Source organism: Microtus ochrogaster, linkage group LG7_11 (genome assembly GCF_000317375.1).
Source record: "Microtus ochrogaster isolate Prairie Vole_2 linkage group LG7_11, MicOch1.0, whole genome shotgun sequence".
Taxonomy (NCBI): Eukaryota; Metazoa; Chordata; class Mammalia; order Rodentia; family Cricetidae; genus Microtus; species Microtus ochrogaster.
In genome coordinates, this window is record NC_022032.1 from 3,297,815 (window position 1) to 3,319,379 (window position 21,565).

A 21,565-nucleotide genomic window follows, 5' to 3' on the forward strand; every position below is an offset into this window, starting at 1 on the left:
TTTTTTGGTTTCTTGAGACAGGGTTTCTCTGTAGCTTTGGAGCCTGTCCTGGAATTCACTCTGTAGACCAGGATGGCCTGGAACTCACAGAGATCTGCCTGTCTCTGCCTCCCGAGTGCTGAGATGAAAGTGTGCGCCACCACCGCTTGGGAAATTTGCATATTTTATTATTTACTTATATGTTTTGTGTGTGTGCACACACACGTGCTTGTGTCTCAATTGCATGTTTTAGCTATTTGGAATAATAGTGATATGAGCATAGCTGTAGATGCAGCTCTCTAAAGATCCTGCTTTCTGTAAGTGGAATTCCTAGATCAGGGAGGAATTCTGTGGGGTTTTTTTGTTTTTGGTTTTTTTTTTCCTGTTTGCTTTTTCAAGACAAGGTTTTTCTGGCTGTAGACCAGACTGGCCTTGAACTCAGAGATCTGCCTGCTCTGCCTCCTGAGTGCTGGGAATAAGGGCACATGGCACCTGTCCTCTTTTTCCTCTTTGCCTGTGCTTCTGGCAGCACCACAGAAGCATCTAACAGAGACTTGGACCTGGATTACTGTAGTGTTCTCCTTAAGCATCTGCTTCCCTCCTGCTTCCTTCCAGAATGCTCTCTGCATGGCAGCCAACAGCATCTTCTAAACAAAAAACGACTAACTGCATGTCTCCCTCAGCCTCTTCAGTGGCTCTTCATTGCCCTTGAGTTAAAATATAAATACTTTGTTGTGGTTCACAAGGCTCTTGCTCTCTCATCTCTTAGCTTCTCTCTTCTTTGGGTCAGTGGGTCAGTAGGTATGACTTTTTTTTTTAAAAAAAAAAAAAGAAATTACCTAACTAATTAATTATGTTAGTGTATATAGGTGTTTGCCTTATGCATGTCTGCACTATGGTCTGTGCCTGGTGCTTGCAGAGATCAGAGAAGGGTGTTCAGTCCCCTGGAATTGAAATTACAGACATTTATAAACTGTCAAGTGGGTGTTACACATCAAACTCCAGAAGAGTATCCAGTGCTCTTGACCACTGAGCCATCTGTCCAGCCCCTTACAGAGCCAGGGTAGTGCCACACACCTTTAATCCCATGCCAGGGGGCAGAGGCAGGTGGATCTTTATGAGTTTGAGGCCAGCCTGGTCTATTAACACAGAGAAACCCTGTCTTGTAACCACCGCTTCCCCACCAAAAAAATCTGCCTTTTAACTTTGAGCACATCATACGTGCTGTCTTGGATACTGTTCTGCTGTGAAGAGACACCAGGACCAAGCAGCTCATAAAAGAAAGCATTTAATTGGGGGCTTGCTTACAGTTTCAGAGGGTGAGTCCGTGATTATCGTGGTGGAGAGCAGACAGGATGACGCTGGGGAAATAGCTGAGAATTTTGTATCCTGATCAGCAGGCAGCAGGCAGAGAGAGGTGCTAGAGCTAGTGTGGGCTTTTGAAATCTCACAGCCCACCCCTAGCGACACACTTCCTCCAACAAGGCCCCACCTACTTACTCCAACAAGGCCACACCCACTCCAACAAGGCCACACCTACTCCAACGAGGCCACTCTTCTAATCTTTCTCAAAAGGTTCACCAACTGGAAACTGTTCATTCAAACATGAGCCTATGGGAGCTGCTTCTTTTCCAACCCCTGCACCTGCTTGCTTCTTCCTGTTGTTTTCTTTGTCTTCCTTTTACTAAGCCAGCTCCTCTTCCTTTGATTCTCAGATTATAACTTTCTCAGAGAGGCCTTGAGGTCAGAGCCATGTCTGTTTATAAGCGTATGTCCTCATTTAAGCTATATGAATTCTATCCTCTGAAAAGAAATTAAAAAAAGAAAAAGAAAATCTTTTACCAGGCATGGTATTGCACATCTTTAACTATAGCACTTGGGAGGCAGAGGCAGTTGGTTCTCTGAATTTAAGGCCATCTTGGTCTACATAGTACATTCCAGGACAGCCAGGGCTACACAGAGAGACTAAAACAGACGGACAAATAAGAATAAACCTTTTACTTTACAGAATCTGTCTGTCTGTCTGTCTGTCTGTCTGTCTGTCTGTCTGTCTTTAGGGCATAGTCTCATTAGCCCAGGGTGGCCTACCTCTGTCTCCTGAGAAAATTTACTTTTTCCAGAAAAAGCAAACAATACAAAAGTATAGATTTTCTTTTAGCACTTCCCTAATCTCGTTGTCAAAACAGATAATTACTGTTACATGTTTGTCTTATGTTGTGTCAGATCTTTTCAAGGTGCATACTGATTTTTTATTTTTAGGAAAAAAAATTGGAGATGTTGACAGATGTGTGGATTGCTGCTTGAATTAATACTATAATTATTGTTCCTCTGGTTAAATTTCTTCTTTTTTTGTGTTTCTGTAGGATTCGTTCCTGAAATGTAATTTCTGAATTGAAGAGTAAACATATTTTAGACATTGGTAGCTAGTTCCAAATTGCCTTGTAGAAATTGTTTTCTTTGAGCCTGTAGGGAATGAGCCCAGTGCCTCATACATGCTCTGGCAAGAACTCTGCTCTAGGACTACATCCCCTAACCTGCCTGTAACATGTTTTATGTGTGTATGTAGGGGGTCAGAGTACAGCTTTTGGTAGTCAGTTCTATACTATCTCCCCACCCCTTGTTTTTTTAAAGACAAAATTTCTGTTACTCTGCTGGCCTCAGCTCAAGCTGTCCTCATGCCTCAGCTCCCAAGTATTTGTGTTAGAAGTGCACAACACTGGACCCAGCTTAGACATTTACTTTAGAAGTTCCCTGTTTGTTTGTTTGTTTGTGGTGTTGTGTGTGTGCGTGTATCATGGTGCACAAGCAGAGGGCAGTGAACAGTCAGAAGGAGTCAAGGCTCTCCTACCATATGAGTCCCTGGTATTGAACTCAGCTTGTCAGGTGTGGTGGCAAGTACCTTTACAGTCTTGCTAACCAAAAGTTCACTATTCCAAAAAAAATTATATTTATTTTTTATATTCATCAGTCTTTTGACTGCATGTATGTCTGTGTACCATGTGCATTCTTGGTGGTTCTAGAGGTCAGAAAAAGGCATTGGATCCCCAGGAACTGGAGTTGTGGCTGCTGTGAGCCTCCATATGGGTGCTAGAAACCCAGCCCAGGTTCTTTGCAAGAGCAGCCAGTGCTTTTAACCAAAGAACCATGTTTCTAGTCTTACAAAGTTCACTTTAAAAAGCATGTACTTATAGGGCTCCTGATTTAAAAAGTAATATAATAGTTTATACATTGAACTTTTAGGTTTATTTTAAATTAATATTTTAGTTAATGTACAAAATAATAGGTTGCATTATGACATTTTCATGTTGTTCCTCACTCATACTTGTCCAAGTACCACCCTTCCGTGATACCCCACCCCTGTCTTGCTAGTCTCCTTTCTCCCCACAAATGCCTGTCTTCTGCTTTCATGTTACATGCATATGTGTGCATATACAAGTGTGTGTGTATATATAATGTTGTATATATAGATAGGTAGATGATGTATATGTTACCTTTATGCCATAATTTAACCAATTTTTTCTTTTTATAAGTACATTTTTAAAAACACTTATTCGTGTATTGGATTATGCTTATGCACATAAGTGCCTTCAGAGGTCAGAGGCCGTGGCTCCCCTAGAGCTGGAGTTATGGGCAGCTGTGAGCCTCCAGATGTGGTGCTGGGAACTGCAGGTGCTCCTAACTGTTGAAGTGCCTCCAGCCCCATCTAGGCTGTCTCGTGTTGTTTTTATAAGCAGGATGCTTTGCAGATCTTCACGCTTAGCAGTGTTTTTCCTCAGTGCCTTTTCAGAAACAATTCTAGAAAATATTCTGGACAAGAGTCTGAAAATGTAAGGCTTTTCCTCCATTTTACCAAAGTACTTTATAGAAAAATTCCAGGTTAGACTCTGTGAGTAGTCTCAGTGTTCCCTTTTCCTTCAGTCTGTTACATTTAAAAAAGAAAAGCAGACTGGTGAGTTCTGATTGGGTAAAGGTCCCTTTCCAGTAAGCCTGGTGGTCTGTGTCCAGTCCCTGGAAGCTACATAAAGGTGGAAGGAGAGAATGGATCCCAGGTTGTCTTCCTACCTCTGTACACATCAGATTTAAAAAAGAAAAAAGCCTGTTTGCTTAGAGCAGTGCTGTTTAGATGATCAAGTAAGAGATAAGAGTTCTAACTGTGGTTTAGAATGGAAAGTGAATGTTAGCGCCCCACGTCATGTACTGCATAAATAATCCCACTCCTCACCGTCCGTAGTGCACTTCCTATGCTCATTACCGTTCAGTTTTCTTTGATTCTTCTCATTCATCACAGGTCCTTGTTTACTGCCTCTTTATTCTGTCCCCTACATTTTTCTGCCTAGAGACCAAATGAGAGAGTGGATACTGCACCAGAAAAGCCAAGAGAAGAGCCAGTGCTCAAAGAGGCCGTCCCGGTGAGTGGCTTGTTGAATACAGTGACCAGGTACGATGTCAGGGCTGGAGAGATGGCTTAGCAATTATGAGCTCTAGTTGCTCTTTCACAGGACCCAGGTTCAATTCCCAGCACCCACATGGTGGATTCAGTTCCAGAGGATCCAATACTCTCCTCTGACCTCCGGAGGCATTAAGCACACATGTTACACATATGCATATGTTACTCATATGCAGGCAAAATATTCATACACATGAAGTAAAATAAACTTAAAACAACAGCAAACGAGGTGACAGCATAGTGACATTTCTTCTCAGTGTGCCATTACAGCTCCATGCCCATCTTCGTGTGAGAGATTGCACTGGGAAAACCTTGAGCTTTTAAGGAATAGGTAGTTTCTAAATTTCTACGAATTATTTTCCTAATAAAAACCATGATCATTTTGTTTTCATTGGACTCTCAGGATGCTTCATCATTAATCTGGCAATAGAAACCATTACTCCTGTTCTCAGTATTTGGAATGGACTTACTATTTTTTATTTATTCTTTTTTTTTTTTACTAGTTGTAGATAACTGACATCAGAGAAGAATATAATTGAAGGTAGTTTTTACACTATAGGCACTTTGTGTGTGTTCATGTGTGTAAGCATGGTTGTCTGCCACAGTTTGCAGCTTGGAGGTCAGAAGACAGTTGTGTGTATTCTTCCACCTTGTTGCAGATAGGCTTCTTTGTTGTTTGTCCCTGTGTTTGCCAGGCTGTCTGGCCCATGAGCCCTTTTCATCCCCCTTAGGAATCCTGGGATGAGGATGAATGCTAGCACACCTGCTTTGTGTGGGTTCTGCTCCTCATGCTAAAGTGACAAGCACTTTACCCACCGAGCCATCTCCCCAGCTCCTGTAAGCACTTGGAATGTACTTTATACATAGTTCCCTCCCTCCCTCCCTCCCTTCCTCTTTCCCTTCTGATGGAGTTTTGTGACCTTTTCTTGTAGGTTCAGCCAGTACTGTCTTCTGTTCCAACAACAGAAGTGTCCACTGGTGTTAAGTTCCAGGTTGGTGATCTTGTTTGGTCCAAGGTGGGAACCTATCCTTGGTGGCCTTGTATGGTTTCAAGTGACCCCCAGCTTGAAGTCCATACCAAAATTAATACAAGAGGTAAGAAAAGTAATAAATAGATAACAGTTCGCAATAAAGAAAAGTGACTTCAGTGTTGTATGTGAATGTAAGAATATGCGATTATCTGACATAAAATATGTATCTTTATTGTATTTTTGTGTATTATTGTTATGTGTTTTTGATACAGGTCTTATACTGTAGCCAAGGCTGGCTTTGACCATCTAACAATCCTCCTGTCTCTGCTCCTTAGGGTTTTCTCATTTTTTAATGACAAATGAAATAATTATGGTTGTTTTATACTGGCAGAGAACTTCTGTAACTGATATCTTTATTTTCTTACTATGTAGCCCTGGCTAGTCAGGAACTGGCTGATTCTGCAACTCAGAGAGAGATGCCTACACCTTCTCAGTGCTAGGAAAGCTATATGTCATCATACCCAGCCCTTATAATAACTGTTAAAAATGTTTTTACATATGCATGTGTGTATGTTTATGTTTGTATGTGTTGGTGCCACAGAGACCAGAGGAAGGCATCAGATCCCCAGGACTAGGGATTAAAGCGAGGGCTTTGCACACATTAGGTGAGCATTCTGCTACCGAGTTTTAATACCCCTTGTTGTTTTGTTGTTGTAGATTTCCTTTTGTTTCCAATAATGCATGTGTATTGGGACCTGTGCCCCATGTACCCACAGAGGCCAGGAGAAGGTGTTATAGGCATTGAGAGCTGCCTGGTGCAGGTGCAGGGAAGCAAACTGGGTCCTCTGTAAGAGCATCATGTACCTTTAGCCATCTCTCCAGCCTCCTCAGCCACAGACTTTTTAATTTATTAAAAAAAATTTTTTTTTTTGGTCAACAGAGAGGTGAACCTACCTGAGGGGTTATCTTAATTGCGTAAGCTGATGTGAGAAGATCTATGTGTAGTGTCAGTTCCCTGAGCATGGTTTCCATGATACATGAAAAAGTGTAGAAAACCAGCCAGTGGTGTTTTTCAGTGGGTAAGGGCCTTTCCTGCCAAGCCTACGAACGTGAGTTAGATCTTTAGAACCCATATGGTGGAAGGACAGAACCAGCTTTCTGGAAGGAGAAAACTGAAAAGATGTCCTCTGACCTCTGTGCTACCCACTACCCAGTGATGAATAAATGAATGAATGTTTTGTTTAGTTTCTTTAAAAAAAAAGTCAAAGTGGAGCATGGTGTGGTACATCTTTTTAATCCCCGCAGTATGGAAACAGATGTAGGCAGATCTCTCTAGTGACTTCCAGTTTACAAAGCTACATAGCAAGACTCTGCCTCAAAAATAAGTAAATAAATAAACCAAAAACAGAAATAGAGAATGTGAACCAAGCACTAGCATGCATTAGCTCCTGCTTTCTGTTCTTGGTTGTGGCTGCAGTGTGAGCAGTTCTCCAAAGTCTGCTGCTCTGACTTCCCTGCTCTGCTGGGCTTAACCAGCAATTGGGAGCCAAAATAGCCCTCATTAAATTGTCCAGGCTGGTCTTGGACTCACTGTGCAGTCCAGGCTGGTCTTGGACTCACTGTGCAGTCCAGGCTGGTCTTGGACTCACTGTGCAGTCTAGGTAGGCTTTTGGACTTGTGGTCTTTTCACCTCAGCCTTATCAGTAGCGAGGATTACAGGTCTGAGGCATCATCCCTAGCTCTTGGGTTTGTTTGTAATTTCTTTCTTGCTTACTTGTTTTAAAGACTCCAGTCTTACCGGCTTTCCTATTTCATTTAAAAATAAAAGCATATTAACAAGTGATTGGATATTTTATATGAGTTTAATGTATAGGCTAAGCCTTTTTTTTTTTTAATTATGCTGTGTTTTGTTTTGATACAGAGTCTCATTCTGTAGAGTTCAGGCAGTTCCCAAGCTTATTATCCTTCTCCTCCTAATTCTGAGTTCAGGGATTACAGGTTTCTCTCAGCATGCCTGACGTGGTTGATCATTAGCTCACTATGGATTCCTTTGGGAATCATTGCCACCCAAACAAGCACTTTTCATATTGAATTTCACTTGGTGCTTTACCCTCTTCTGTTTCACTGATTGCTCTGAATACACTGGGAAGGCCAGTGTATTTGCTAGGACATAGGACTGTAACTGTGCCTACTTATAACACATAATCTTAGTTTACAATGTTCAGATTAATAAAAGTTATATTCTGGGTGTATTTTATCAAACATGATGTGTAATAGATTTCTAAGATTCTCCCACCTGGAAGTTCTTAGTTCAAAGAAACTTCGGCTTGTAACTTAATTTCAGGGTACTTGCTTTATAACTCTGTTTTGCCATGTGTTGAATTCTTCATTATTTGTGACAGTTTTGCATCTTATTCTTTTGACATTAGACTTCCTTCTTGATTCTGCTTAAACCTAGCGAATCAGACTTGTGGGTTTTCCCGTATTGGTGACACTGAGCAAGACTCTGCCTAAGTATAGTAGGTAGTGTGGCTTACCGTCTTTCATTTTGGCAGTTTGTGCCGATTAAAGTCTAGGAGAATAGAAGTGGGGCAGGAATGAAAAAAATCAGCCTTGTTGTTTGTCTAGTTGTGTGCAAGGTACTGTATTAGGTGGTTCTGCGGTGGATTTTCTTAAGAATTTTTGTTTGTTTGTCTGTTTTGGAGGCATGATCTCATGTAGCCTAGGTTGGCCTCAAACTTGCTATGTAGCTGAGGATGATATAAAACTTCTGACTCTCTTGCCTGTACCTTGTGCTGGAATTAAAGTCATTTGCCACTGCACCTGCTTTAGTGGGCCCTGGGAATGGACTCGGGGTTCTTTGCATGCTAGGCAGACACTTTACATCTCTTACCTACCTAGTGAGCATTTTCTTCTGTGATGGTCACAGCAGCTGCAGGGAGGTATGTCCTGTGTCTCAGAAAAGTAGGCTCAAAAACATCTTACTTTATAACCCTTGCTCTACAGCTCTTAGCAGCTGAGTCCATGCAGTCATAACTCAGAGGCGGTACCTAAGGGGGCATTTACAGAAAAGACTGTTAGGTCAGACTACGGGAAGTACTTTGGAACTAACCTTCTTCCTTCCTTACTTTTTTTTTTTTCTTTTTCTGGTTTTTCGAGACAGGGTTTGTCTGTGTAACAGTCCTTGCAGTCCTGGAACTAATTCTGTAGACCAGGCTGGCCTTGAACTCACAGAGATCTGGCTGCCTCTCCCTCCCAAGTGCTGGGACTAAAGGCATGTGCCACTACCACCTGGCCTACTTTGGAACTCTTATAACTCTGTGAATAGAGAAGAAGAACAGGACAGGATTATCCAAGAGATGAAATACATGTATACAGGTGCCCTTGGCCGCTCCTGTCCCCTGGAGCTAAAGCTACCTGAAGAATCTTGGGAACGGAGCTTGGGCCATCTGTAAAATCTGTAAAGGCAGCTGCATTTGTCACTACTGAGTCACCTCTGCAGCCCCAGGAGCTTTCACATTTAATTCATTCATTCATCTACTAGTCAGATGCTCCCCGGGCATTTTCTACTTCAGTGCTAGAAAATTTGTTTATATTACTCTTAGTAATTTGAAAATATAGAATTTAAAAATCTTTCATGCTTTGATTAAAAGCATGATTTTTTTGTCTTTAATATTTAAAGCCTAATTGCTTTATTGAAATATTCATATAATATACAATTTAATCATTTATTTATTTATATTTATTTATTTGAGGCAGGATCTCATTATGTAGTTCTGTCTGGCCTGGAACTCCCTGTGTAGACCAGGCTATTCTAGAATTGCCTGCCTTTGTCTCCCAAGTGCATAAAGAGATCTGGTGCTCTCTTCTTTCATGCAGGTATATATGCAGGCAGAACACTGTGCACATAATAAATAAATAAATATTTAACAAGAAGAAAAACCAATAAATAAACAAATAGATAATAACTCCTTGCAAGAGTGTCTTGAACGATGTTGAGGCTACATTTTTATTTTAAATTATATTTCTTCATTTAGTTCTTTTTGTTGAAATTAAATGCTTTTTATATTTTAAAAGTATTGTATATTGATTAGGGAAGGCCAAAACTCTTGAGTATCTATGACAGAAACCAACAGGTATCCATCATCTCTTCTTACATCTATGTAAATTCTATTAAAATTTGAGAGGGGCAAGACGGGCAGTTGTGGCGCACACCTTTAATCCCAACACTTGGGAGGCAGAGGCAGGAGGATCTCTGTGAGTTCAAGGCCAGTTTACAAGAGCCAGTTCTAGAACAGGCTCCAAAGCTACAGAGAAACGCTGTCTCGAAAAACAAAAAACAACAACAACAAAAAAAAAACAATTGAGAGGGGCTGGAAAAATGACTCAACAGTTAAGAGCACTGGCTGCTTTTCTGGAGGACCCAGGGTCAATTCCTAACACTAACATACCATCTTTAATTCTAGTACCAGGGGATCTGATGTCCTGTGCGGGCCTTCTTGAATACCAGGCACTGGTGGTGCACAAACATACATGCAGACAAAACACCCATATTTATAAAATAAAAGTCAATTTTGAAAAATTGGAGGTAATTCTTTTTCTCTCTGCATGTTTGTAATTAACAGACATGGAAATGAATTTCTTTGCTATAAGGGTTTCTCCTGGGGAGGGAGTTGATTTTGTTTTTGTAGTATCTCACTATGTTGCCCAGGCTGGCCTGGAACTTGAGGTCTTCATGCTTTCAGAGTTCTGTATCCTATGGCACCTACTTTTCCTCTATATGTATGGAGATGTGTTTACCTGTGCGCACACCAAGCTGGAGGAGGACGTGGGCTATCTCGCTGCCCATCACTTTTCACCTTACTCCTAAGAGTCAGGCTCTCTCAGTGAAGCTGGAGCTTATCTGATAACCAGAAAGCCCCAGCAGTCCTGTCTCCACTTCCTACAGCCCTGGGTCCAGGGGGTGAGGATATGACTCAGATCCTCATGCTTGTGCTTGCAGCAAGTGTGTTTATCTGCTGAGCCATCTTCCCTTTTCTCAGCCTCATTCCTCTGCATGCTTCCTCTTCCCCTCCACTCTCCATCCTCTCTCCCTCCCTTGTCCCTTCTTCCCTTCTGTGACCTTCTTGTTATGCAACCTTTACTGACCTGGAATTCGTTATGTAGACCAGGCTAGCCTGGAATTCACAGAGACATTCTCTGCTTCCTGTGTACAGGGACTAAAGGCGCATATCTCCCACCAGCCTTCCCATGTTTACTAACACTGGCAATACTTTTATTATCTATTTATTATTATTATTTTTAAATATTTTATTTATTATGTATACAGTGTTCTGCCTGCATGTATACCTGTGGACCAGAAGAGGGCACCAGATCTCAGAGATGGTTGTGAGCCACCATGTGGTTGCTGGGACTTCAACTCAGGACTTCTGGAAGGGCAATCAGTGCTTTTACCCTCTGAGCCATCTCTCTAGCCCCTATTTATTATTTTTAAATTTGTTTCATAGGCAGGGTTTCTCTGTATAGCATGGCTGTCCTGGAACTCACTATGTAGACCAGGATGGCCTCAAACTCATGGAGATCTACTTGCCTCAGCCTCCTGAGAGCTGTAATTAAAGGTGTGTGCCTGGGTTAGCAATATTTTTAAAGTTATAAAAGTACATAGTTTTATCTTTGTATTATTTTACTTAAAAATATTTACATGTGTGAATGTTTTGCCTGCTTGTATATCTAAGAAGCATATGTGTGTCTGGTGCCAGAAAAGAGGATTGCGTCCATGGAGTTACAGGTGGTTGCAACCTGCCATGTGCTGCTGAGAACTGCATGCTCTTAGCTGCTCTGCCATCTTTCCAGCTTCTACTTTAAAATCAATTTTTTTTAATTAAAATTAATTATTTTATTTTTTATTTTTTAAAAATATTTATTTATTTATTATGTATACAATATTCTGTGTGTATGTCTGCAAGCCAGAAGAGGGCGCCAGATCTCATTACAGATGGTTGTGAGCCACAGTGTGGTTGCTGGGAATTGAACTCAGAACCTTTGGAAGAGCAGGCAATGCTCTTAACTGCTGAGCCATCTCTCCAGCCCCCTAAAATTAATTATTTTAAAATTCGGGGTGTGGGTATGTGTACCCGAGTACAGGTGGCACAAGGTTAGAGGTATAAGATTTCCCCTTGGAGCTGGAGTTACAGAGCCGCCTGACATGGGTTCTGGGAACAGACTCCAGTCCTCTGAAAGAGCAGTGAGTGCTCTTCACTGAGCCAGTGCTCAGTCCCTGCATTATTTCTCATATATGAAAACACTTGGTCTACAGATACAACCTTTGACAGAAAGTTTAGAAAATTTTGTCAGTTATTCAGAGACGTGTGTTTGCTTTTTGAGTTTTCATGTCTTCAGGATTTATCTTATTTTTGCTTTTACTTTTTTAGATTTGTGGGTGAGAAGAACTGGGGCCCCTATAAGTGCTCTGACATTGAGCTACACCCTTAGTCTTTGCAGAGGCCGATGGATCTGTGAGTTTGAGGCCAGCTTGGTCTACAGTGAGTTCCAGGCCAGCTAGGGTTACAGAGAGAAACCCTGTCTCAAAAAAACAAACAAACAAACAAACAAACAAAATTAATTATTGTTTTAGTGAGTCATGTAGATCTTTTGTATGTTGATGCATTCCTTTGTATCTTTTTCCCTCTTTTCTTTTTGAGGCAGATTCTATGTAGCCTTGGCTGTCCTGGAACTCTCTGTGTAGACCAGGCTGGCCTTAAAGTAAGAGTTTCACTTCCGCCTGCCTTCTGAGTGCTAGGATTAAAAGTGTGTGCCACTGTGCCTAGCAGAGTATCTGTTCTTCTAAATTACCTCTGCTTTTCTCAGGAGTTCTCTCCAAGAGGCGAAGGCAGGTTTCCCAGCATTCTGATAATTACCTGAAAGGTCAAACTGTATTCTTGATAACAAACAGTGTTGTTTTCCTTGATACAGGAGCTCGTTCTTGAGAGACACCTGCCACCTGCCCACTTTTGAATAGCGGCCGAAAGGCACTTTTTCTAGTGACTGTGACTTCCGTCTTCCACCAAATGACCATAATTAGTGCTTCCCTCAAGGCAGCCTTCACTGTCCAGGATGCAGGAGTGTCTCATTCATTGCTTTTGTTAGCTAATTACACAGAGTTTTTAAGAGGCATAGATTCAAGGCTGAAATGTAGGAAAATTAATCATTTTTCTGATTTATCGAGGACATCACATAAAACTATCGTTTTTAAAAAGTGCCAGTGTATAGTGGAGAAGCACCCAATCGCGGGGTGTGGTTCTGCGCAGTTCGTATTGTAATGCTAAAGTTTTATCTGCCGTTGCTTTTGTGTCTGAAGTGTAAAAACGAAAGCAGTGATATTGTTATCACAGTACTATAGGGGTCACAGGACCCCTGAAACAGTCTTATGTTTATATAGCTAGAAAGATGATCTGATCAGTGCTTGGCTCTTAAAAGTTCAAGGAGACGTGTAGTTTTGGAAGGAAACATTGTGTGTTTATATTCCAATTTGTAAAAATATTAGAGACAAGTAAAAATTATGTACTCAAAGTAATAAATGGGGTGATTAGCAGAATTTCACATTTCTTTCTCTTAAAACTTGCTGCCCTGATTTTAATCATGTGGAATGATTTGATAGTAGCCATTAGTTTTGAGGTTACTGAGTATTGTAGTGTATCTTTGGGTAACTTAAAATGTCCAGCTTTTGATAGGAAAAAATGCTGAGAAACCTGTGTTTTGTGGTGTGGGGGGAGAGAAGGAAGGGGAACTGGGATTAGTATGTAAAAAATAAGAAATTTAAAAAAACCCGTGTTTTAAGATTCCTTTGGCAAATTATATGTGGATTTTTATGTCCTAACATAGTATGATCTTTTACTTACAGGTGCCCGGGAATATCATGTACAATTTTTTAGCAACCAGCCAGAGAGGGCATGGGTTCATGAGAAACGGGTACGGGAGTATAAAGGTCACGAACAGTATGAAGAGTTACTAGCTGAGGCAACCAAACAAGCCAGCAACCACTCGGAAAAACAGAAGGTAACTGACAGCCTAGAGGGTGTGGTTTGTTTAGTTCATTACATTGGAGCCCAGGGTCCTTCCCATGACAGACAAGCAATCTACTGTTCAACTATACCCCCACTGTCCATTGACACATTTTATAACTGGGCAGAGAAACACATGTCCATAATCCAAGCACTCATTCATGAGGCAGAAGTATCACTTCAAAGTTTGAGGCCAGCATATAGCAAGTTCCAGGTCATTCAGAGGTACATAGTGAGACCGTGTCTCAAAAAATGTAATAAATACATAGTTGTATATATCATGTAACATTATAGTACTGTTGAAAACTGTCAGCTGAGGTTGCAGCTCATTTGGTAGAGCACTTGCTAGCGTACTTAAAGGCCTGGCTTAGGTCACTGGCACCACATAAACGGGGCATGGCTACATATCCAGTAGAGGTGGCAGGGTCAGAACTTCAAGTTTTGCCTTGTAGAGTTTAAGGGCTAGCCTGGGTTACCTGGGATCCTCTCTCAAAAAAACAGAGACCAACTTTAGGGTCTGTGGTGAACTGATGTGAATATGTCCAGTAGGGGTTAGATCATGATGCTTACTTTGCTAAGGATTTTAAGTAATTTTTCTGTATTAGTGTCTTCCCTTAATTCTTCTTTATTCTGTTAACAAAGCTACTTTATCAAAGATTTTAAAATTCTTGAGAAGAGCCAGGAGCATGAGCTTCTGTAATGCCAGCATTTGGGAGTCTAACAGAGGAGTCCCAGATTACAGTCGCCCTAGGCTACACAGTGAAACTATCTCAAAACCAAACCAAATAAATAATAATAAGTCTAATACCTTCTGTGAAATAAGTGTTGTTGAAAATATTGGTATGCTTATTTAATCTTCGTAAAAATCTATAAGGTATATATTTTTCTTTTTTTCATATCAAGAAACTGAGGTACAGAAAGCTTCACTTACTGGTTCATTTTAGGCCATTAGAGTTATAGAACCAGGGAATAGAACAGAAGTCATAGAACTTCAATGCATTTGAAGTGGTGGTGGATATTTCAACTTGAAATGGATTCTCAGTATGTCTTGTTGATTTCCTATTTATCTTTTTAGTTTGGTTATGTTTTATTTATTTTATGTTATTTGCATATATTCATTGTACCTAGTACTAGGTTCCATAATTTTGTTTTTCTTTTTGGCATTTTGAGACAGGGTTTCTCTGTGTAACAGTTCTGGCTGTCCTGGAACTAGCTCTTGTAGACTAGGCTGGCCTCGAATTCACAGAGATCCACCTGTCTCTGCCTCCCAAGTACTGGGATTAAAGGTGTGTGCCACCACCCCCTGGAGATTTTTTCCAAGTATATTATGCAATTAATGTACGTCTTTTATAATTCAGAAATTTCTAGTTTTTATACTTTTAAAAGCTACATTGTGGCTAGGAGTGATGTCATGTGCCTTTAATCCCAGCATAAAGGAGGCAAAAATAAGCAAGTCTCTGAGTTCAAATCCAGTGAGTTCTAACCACTACCAAGAAAAACACCAACTTTGATCACAAGCTTTTAAAAAGCTCTTCTCCTCTTCCTCCTTCTCATTGTCCTTCTTTTCTTCTTTTTGCTAAAACAAAAAACAGAGTTCAGAAGCATTGGATCCTTTGGAACTGGAGTGACAGGCAGTTGTGAGCTGCCTGCTGTGGGTACTGAGAATCAAACTCTGGTTTCCTGGAGGAGCAGTACATGCCTCCACCCCCAATCCCTTTTTGAGTGAGACACGGTCTCTCCCTTTGGCTATTCTGAAACTCACTATGTCCTTAAACTGCCAGGCTGGCCTCAAACTCACTGAAATCTGCCTGCCTCTGTCTCCGTCTCCCAAGTACTAGGACTAAACAAAATTCAATACATAAAGGGGATTTTAATTAATTTTTTCAGACTTATATTTTAAGGATTTAGTCATCAACATTTAGCATATACTCTACCATCTCATAGTCTGACTCCTAAAAAGAAATTTTGTCTTTTTGTTGTTGTTATTTTTTGAGATAGAGTTTCACTAATTAACTCAGTCTGACCTAGAATTTGTATTGTACACCAGACTGACCTTAAACTCCCACAGATCTGCCTTTCTGTGCTTCCTGAGTCCTGAGATTAAAGGTGTGTGCCACCATGCGCGGCCCTATTGTTATATTTATTTTGTGTGTGTGTGTATCAATCACATGCCACAGTGTGTATGTGGAGGTCAGGGGACAACTTGGGGAAGTTGTTTTTGTTTCTTCCTTTTGCCATGTGGGTCCCAGGGATGACTACGAAGGCCAGCACCTTTACCCGCTGAGCCACCTCACTGGCCTCTATCTAAAACAGTTCTCAGTCGCTGTGCTCATCACTGTCAGTTAGCTCCTCTGTATCTCACACACTTTGATTCAGAGCTTTCTGACCTCCTGCCCACCCAGACTCTTGTGCTCAGCTGCCATGGACAGGGCCTTAGGGTTTGTTTTCACCACCCCGTCCCCTCAACAGGCATGCTTTTCTTGTTGTGCTGTTTCCTTGGGTCTTCTTTCTTTTTATTCTATCAGTGTTTGTGTATTGGCATAGACTGGCCACACATCTCCAGGTCCCCACAGTCCCTGACTTGCTTGCCTACTTCTGGAGGAAATAGCAGCTTTGCAGTGATATGGTTAGTGTCCAGGTTTATCAGCCCTGAAAACAAGTCAGTTCTGTAGTCTGTCTTCTTTCCCTTATTACTGTTGAGTAGTATGATGTGGAAGGACAACTCCTCTTTGGGGTGTTCTTCAGCAGAGTAGTCAACAAAAAAATGTAAATAAAAACAGATCTCATGCCATTTAATAGAGTAATACTAGCTTATTAATGGCGTGCACAGGTCAGCACATTCCATTTATTTGTCTTGAGAATCTGAAGATATTTATGTGTACTTTAAAAAATTGCAGGCTGCCTAGAAAATACACGTTAGTTTTAATGTGCCTATTGGACTAAAGAAGATATATAAAATTTCACATAATGCCTGTATCTCTTTTTATAAAGATTCGGAAACCCCGGCCTCAGAGAGAACGTGCCCAGTGGGATATTGGCATTGCTCATGCAGAGAAAGCATTGAAAATGACTCGAGAAGAAAGAGTAGAGCAGTATACTTTCATCTATATTGACAAGCAGCCTGAAGAGGCTTCATCCCAAGCAAAGAAGAATGTTACCTCCAAGACCGAAGTTAAGAAACCCCGAAGACCAAGATCTGTACTGAATAGTCAGCCAGAACAGACCAATGCTGGGGAGGTAGCCTCCCCACAATCAAGTACTGACCTTCGGAGGCAGAGCCAGAGGCGGCATGCCAGCGTGGAAGAGGAAGAGCCACCTCCTGCTAAAATACCCTGGAAAACTGCCGCAGCCAGGAAGTCCTTACCTGCTTCCATCACAGTGCACAAAGGGAGCCTAGACTTGCAGAAGTGTAATATGTCTCCAGTTGTGAAAATTGAACAAGTGTTTGCTCTTCAGAATGCGACAGGAGATGGGAAGTTTATTGATCAGTTTGTTTATTCAACGAAGGTACCTCTTGTTCTATAGGGGTTTGGGGAATGGGACTAAAGAAACCACTTAAGAATGTAATTTAAATGCCCTTTGGATCCACTGCATTTGAAGCATACAGTCTCGTTTACTCTGGGCAAAAAGCTGTGTTCTTCCCGCTTTCCTCTTGCAATACTCCCATCTGTAGTCAATTAATCTTGAACAATGCAGTCAGGCTTGAGCTTAGCTCCTGAAAGTCATGGAAAAACCGGCAGTTTGCCTGTTTCTCATTTGTAGAGTTAGTTTTTCTTTGTTGTAAAGTATGATTTTTATTAAAACTTTTCTTTTATCTGAATTGTTAAAAAAAAAAAAAACCCTACTGGAATAATTGTACTTGCTGGTCTGTTTGGTTGTACTGGCGGTAGCTTTTTTGTTTTGTCTTAATTTTAACTACACAGTTCACTTAACTCAATGTACCTAAGCATTATTTCAGTATGTAGTCGGTACAAAGTGCTTGGAGAGCTGCTTCCTGCTTTTCTCTCTCATCTGAATCTTTGGAATTCAACATATAGCCTCTTCCACCCACCTCTCTAGTGTCTTATGTAGCCCAGGTTAGCCTTAAACTATGTGGTTGAATACAACCCTGCAGCTCTGATTCTCTTGCCCCTACCTCCTAAGTGCTGGAATTGCCACATGCAGCTGGTGTAGGAGTCATACACATTAGACAAGCTTCGTACCAACCGAGCTGTGTCCACCAGCCGTGTTTTTACATCTTGATGGAGTCTAACCACATGTCAGGTGAGCCACATGTGGCTACTGTGTTGGATTATGGAAATTTAGTGAGGATTTCTTGCATTAAATCTGCATATTGTGAGTTCCTGTTAAAGAATGTGCTCCCCTGATAGAGTGGGCTTGGTAGCTTGTGCCTGTCATTCTAGCACTCAGAAGGCAGAGGCACAAGGCCAGCTTGAGCTACGCAGCAGAACCTTATTTCAGAAAATAAAAATCCAGGCTGGTTATGCCTCCTGGCCAGAACTCCTCCTAACAGTGGTATCAATACCTTGCTCGGGGCTTCTCTAAATCTAGCTTGAAGCTGTTTGAGTAAAGACCACATTCAGCTTGGCCTTGCTGAGCCAGCCGTTTTGTTAGATTCCTGTTAGATTTAGAGACATTCCACTACTCTGTTGGTCCTGTAATGGCGCGTGGTGAGGAAAGGGTAACTAAATGGTATGGACCAGCTTCTAAAACCTCTTTCGGCCGACTCTGGGTTCCACTTAAGGCAGTTAGTCTTTGACTTGAAGGTGTCAAATTTTTTTTGTAACATTGGAATAGGTATGTACCTCACAACCCACTCCATAGTTAGGGATTTGTGATTTTGACTTAGGTGCATCTCATGCATGTGCATATAAAGAAATTCTGTGTTTCTTTTTCCATCAACATACGCACATATAAATAGTTGATTGAAATTATAACGATGCTTCATCCTCAGAAACATTCTTAGAAATGCTAAGGGCACTCTCCACATCTGTTTCCGCCTGTGGGTTTAATTGGTTTCAGTAGGGCTCAGTTCTCCAGAAAAGCTTAGTCTAGTTTCCACTTGACTTCTCCATTTTCTTTTTCCTTTACTTTCTCCTTTCCCCTCTGTCCTCTCTTCCGCCTCTCTCATTCCCTTTCCTTCTCAGAAGAAAGTGTCAGATCTCTGAGCTCTAAAGCTTGGTGTTGGGTCCTGGACAGAACTCAGTCCCTGAGGGGAGCAGCAAGTGCTTTTAACCTCTGAGCCAGCTCCCCAGCCAACATTTGCATATTGTTTGAATGTGAATTGCCTTTATTCTTAGAGCTAGTTTTATTTGTTTCTAAATGAAAAAAAGCCAACCCCCACAAAACACACCCTAAAACTATTAAAGGAAATTCAAGATAAAATTGATCTTTTGGGGCTAGAGAGAAGACTCAGCCCTTAAGAACATTCGCTGCTCTTGTAGATCTGGGTTCAGTTCCAAAGGACCCAAGGCCACATTCTGCTCTCTGCGGGCATGCATGTGGTGTACATACATGCGGAGCAACACTCAAATACATAACATGAAAATAAATAATCTTTAAAAACAAATTGTCTTATAACACTTAAAATGGCTCTTATTTCAATACCTTTAAAAAAAACCTAAATTCTTTTCTAATATGAGTTGACTGCACCTGTGTCTACTCCGTGTGACCTACTTGATGACATTTTATAAAAATAAATGGCATATTTCTTTAAAGATAGTCTCATCTTAAAACACATTGGCCTTTGTACCTTTGTAACAGACTTCAAATGACAGTGGTGTAATGAAAGAAACTGTTCAGGCTAGGGAACTGTTCAGACGAGGGATTGCTTTGTTTTTGACAGAAAATGGGGTGATGCAGGTTCATTTATTAAGGGTATTTATCACCTGCACTTAAAGCAAACAGTTTTCATTTTTCTCTAAAGTGATCTCACTGCATATTTTAAAATACATCTGATGACTTAATAAAAATGTTTTATGATAACAACTAATCATAATTGACAATACAAGTTTGAGAAAATTATGATCATGTTAATTAATCCATCTTTATAAGCTCACGATACTATGTACCTGCTAATCACTTGTTTTTTGTTTTTTGTTTTTTTTATTCTACCTCATTTTAAAGGGAATTGGTAACAAAACAGAAATAAGTGTCAGGGGGCAAGACAGGCTTATAATCTCTTCACCAAGTCAGAAAAATGAGAAGTCAACCCAGAACGTGTCATCTCCTGAGGCAACGTCTGGTTCTGCAGGTGGGTATGACCGAGAGATTCCTAAGCAACTGTCGTTATTGAAGGTGAACTATGATGGGCGGAAACAGTTCATAATGGCACATATACATAAACATTTCATAGTGAGAATCATTCCTTTGTATGCTAATTCTGTAACCCCAGTCCCAGAGGATCTAACTCCTTCTCCCGGCCTCCACCTGGTACACACATGGTGCACACACAGACATACATGTAGACATATTACTCATCCACATAAAATTAAATTTAAGGATTTTGATTGTAAAAGCAAATATTTTAGTTGAAAAAAAAATGGGTCAGAACTAGAGCACTTTATTCATAGTTCTTTTTCCTACAGGAATTTAAATACTAGAGTAGTTCCATAATTAAGAGTATAGCTGTAATTTCTATGCTGAGTATGTAGTATGCATGTAATCCCAGCCAGAAGAAAGCAGCAACACCCAGCTCTAAATAAATGAATACATACATGCATACATAGAGGAGAGAGAGCAAGGCTATGCACTGTAAGCTTGTCTGAGTCCTTTCTCTCCATAGAGCAGAGCTTGCTTGTCCAGCATCACAGACACCCTCACCATTTGCCCCTTTATCCTCTGTGCGCAGTGTCTGTAGCTCTGGGCCCAGGACCTGGCTACTCTGATGTGACAGACCCCTGAACTGAGAACTGAGCACAGTCACTCTTCCTTGAAAGAGAAACACCTGAAGCAGGGAGTGGACAGCAGAGGCAGGTGGAGCTCTGTGAGTTTGAGGCCAGTCCCAGGCCTGCCAGGACCATACAAACAAATGAAAGAAAATAACAACAAAACACAGAGAAAGAAAAGCTCCTGTATTTAGGTTGTGCCTTTGGAAGATTTAAGGCTATGTTTTGGTTTAAAATTTTAATTCCACTTATTTACTTGTGTGTGTGTGTATGTGTGTGTGTGTGTGTGTGTTGTGTGTTGTGTATGTGTGTGTACGCGCACGTGTACACATGACATGGCATGGCACGCATGTGGATCTCAGAGGAGGACCTGTGAGAGTCAGTCTCTTAGTGTGGGTCCTGGGGATCAAACTCAGATCAGACTTGGCAGCATGCGTCTGGATTCACTGAGCCATCTTACCTGTTTAAAGCTAATTTTCAAAAGGACTTACAGTATATCTTAGTTTAAACTGGTTATCTGGTAGATTTGTGTCACAACAACAGAACTCTGTGACTGATAAATGAATATTGTTTCTGTAGTAGTGCTTTGTGTAACCAGTAAACACAGAACCTTAATCTCAGTTGAAGAGGCTGCAGTTGAAGAGGCTGCCGTGGGCATCACAACTCCAAAGCCAGCATGGGTAACTTAAGTGAGACCTTGTGTCAAAAACTACAGTGGGGTGGGAGCCATGTGGTGGTTCAGAAGGCTGAGGCAGGAGGATTACTGTGGGTCAAAGTTAACTTGGGCTATGTAGTAAGTTCCAGGACAGCCTGGGCTACAGACTGAGAACCTGTTTAAACAACTCTTCCCCACACCTATAGGCTTTTATAAAAGTCAGTGGTAGAGTGCTTGCCTGGTGTGCAACAGGCCTAAGTTCAGTACTTAACTGAAAAAGAAATTTTAATTAGCTTGGGCATCTAGAATCTTATCTTAGAAATAAGAACTTATTTTATTTTGTTTTTAAAAAGATTTTGAATTCTAAGAAATGATTTCGTAATATGGGGGGAAAAAAACCCGTTTCTTTTCTGTCTCACTTTGGCCATTTTGCACACTCTTGTAACCTGGGTGAGTGGATTATTTTTCCCCACACTCACCATTTCTTAGACACTTGCTAAGCAGCCATTTTGTTTGTGAGACAAGGTCTTATTATATGGCTCTGACTGCTCTGGAACTCACTTTGT

The 21,565-nt window shown here is 41.0% G+C and overlaps 1 protein-coding gene across 5 annotated transcripts in view; it reads left to right on the plus strand.

The window, feature by feature from the left end:
* Positions 1-21,565, plus strand: part of Nsd3 (nuclear receptor binding SET domain protein 3) — a 108,178-nt gene that overhangs the window by 39,461 nt on the left and 47,152 nt on the right. For all 5 annotated transcript variants that reach the window (XM_026786958.1, XM_005362459.2, XM_013352004.2 and 2 more), the window contains exons 3-7: positions 4,317-4,388; positions 5,359-5,521; positions 13,298-13,452; positions 16,449-16,964; positions 19,584-19,710. In XM_026786958.1, the coding sequence (XP_026642759.1) occupies positions 4,317-4,388; positions 5,359-5,521; positions 13,298-13,452; positions 16,449-16,964; positions 19,584-19,710 (1,033 nt within the window). The remainder of the gene's footprint in view (positions 1-4,316; positions 4,389-5,358; positions 5,522-13,297; positions 13,453-16,448; positions 16,965-19,583; positions 19,711-21,565) is intronic.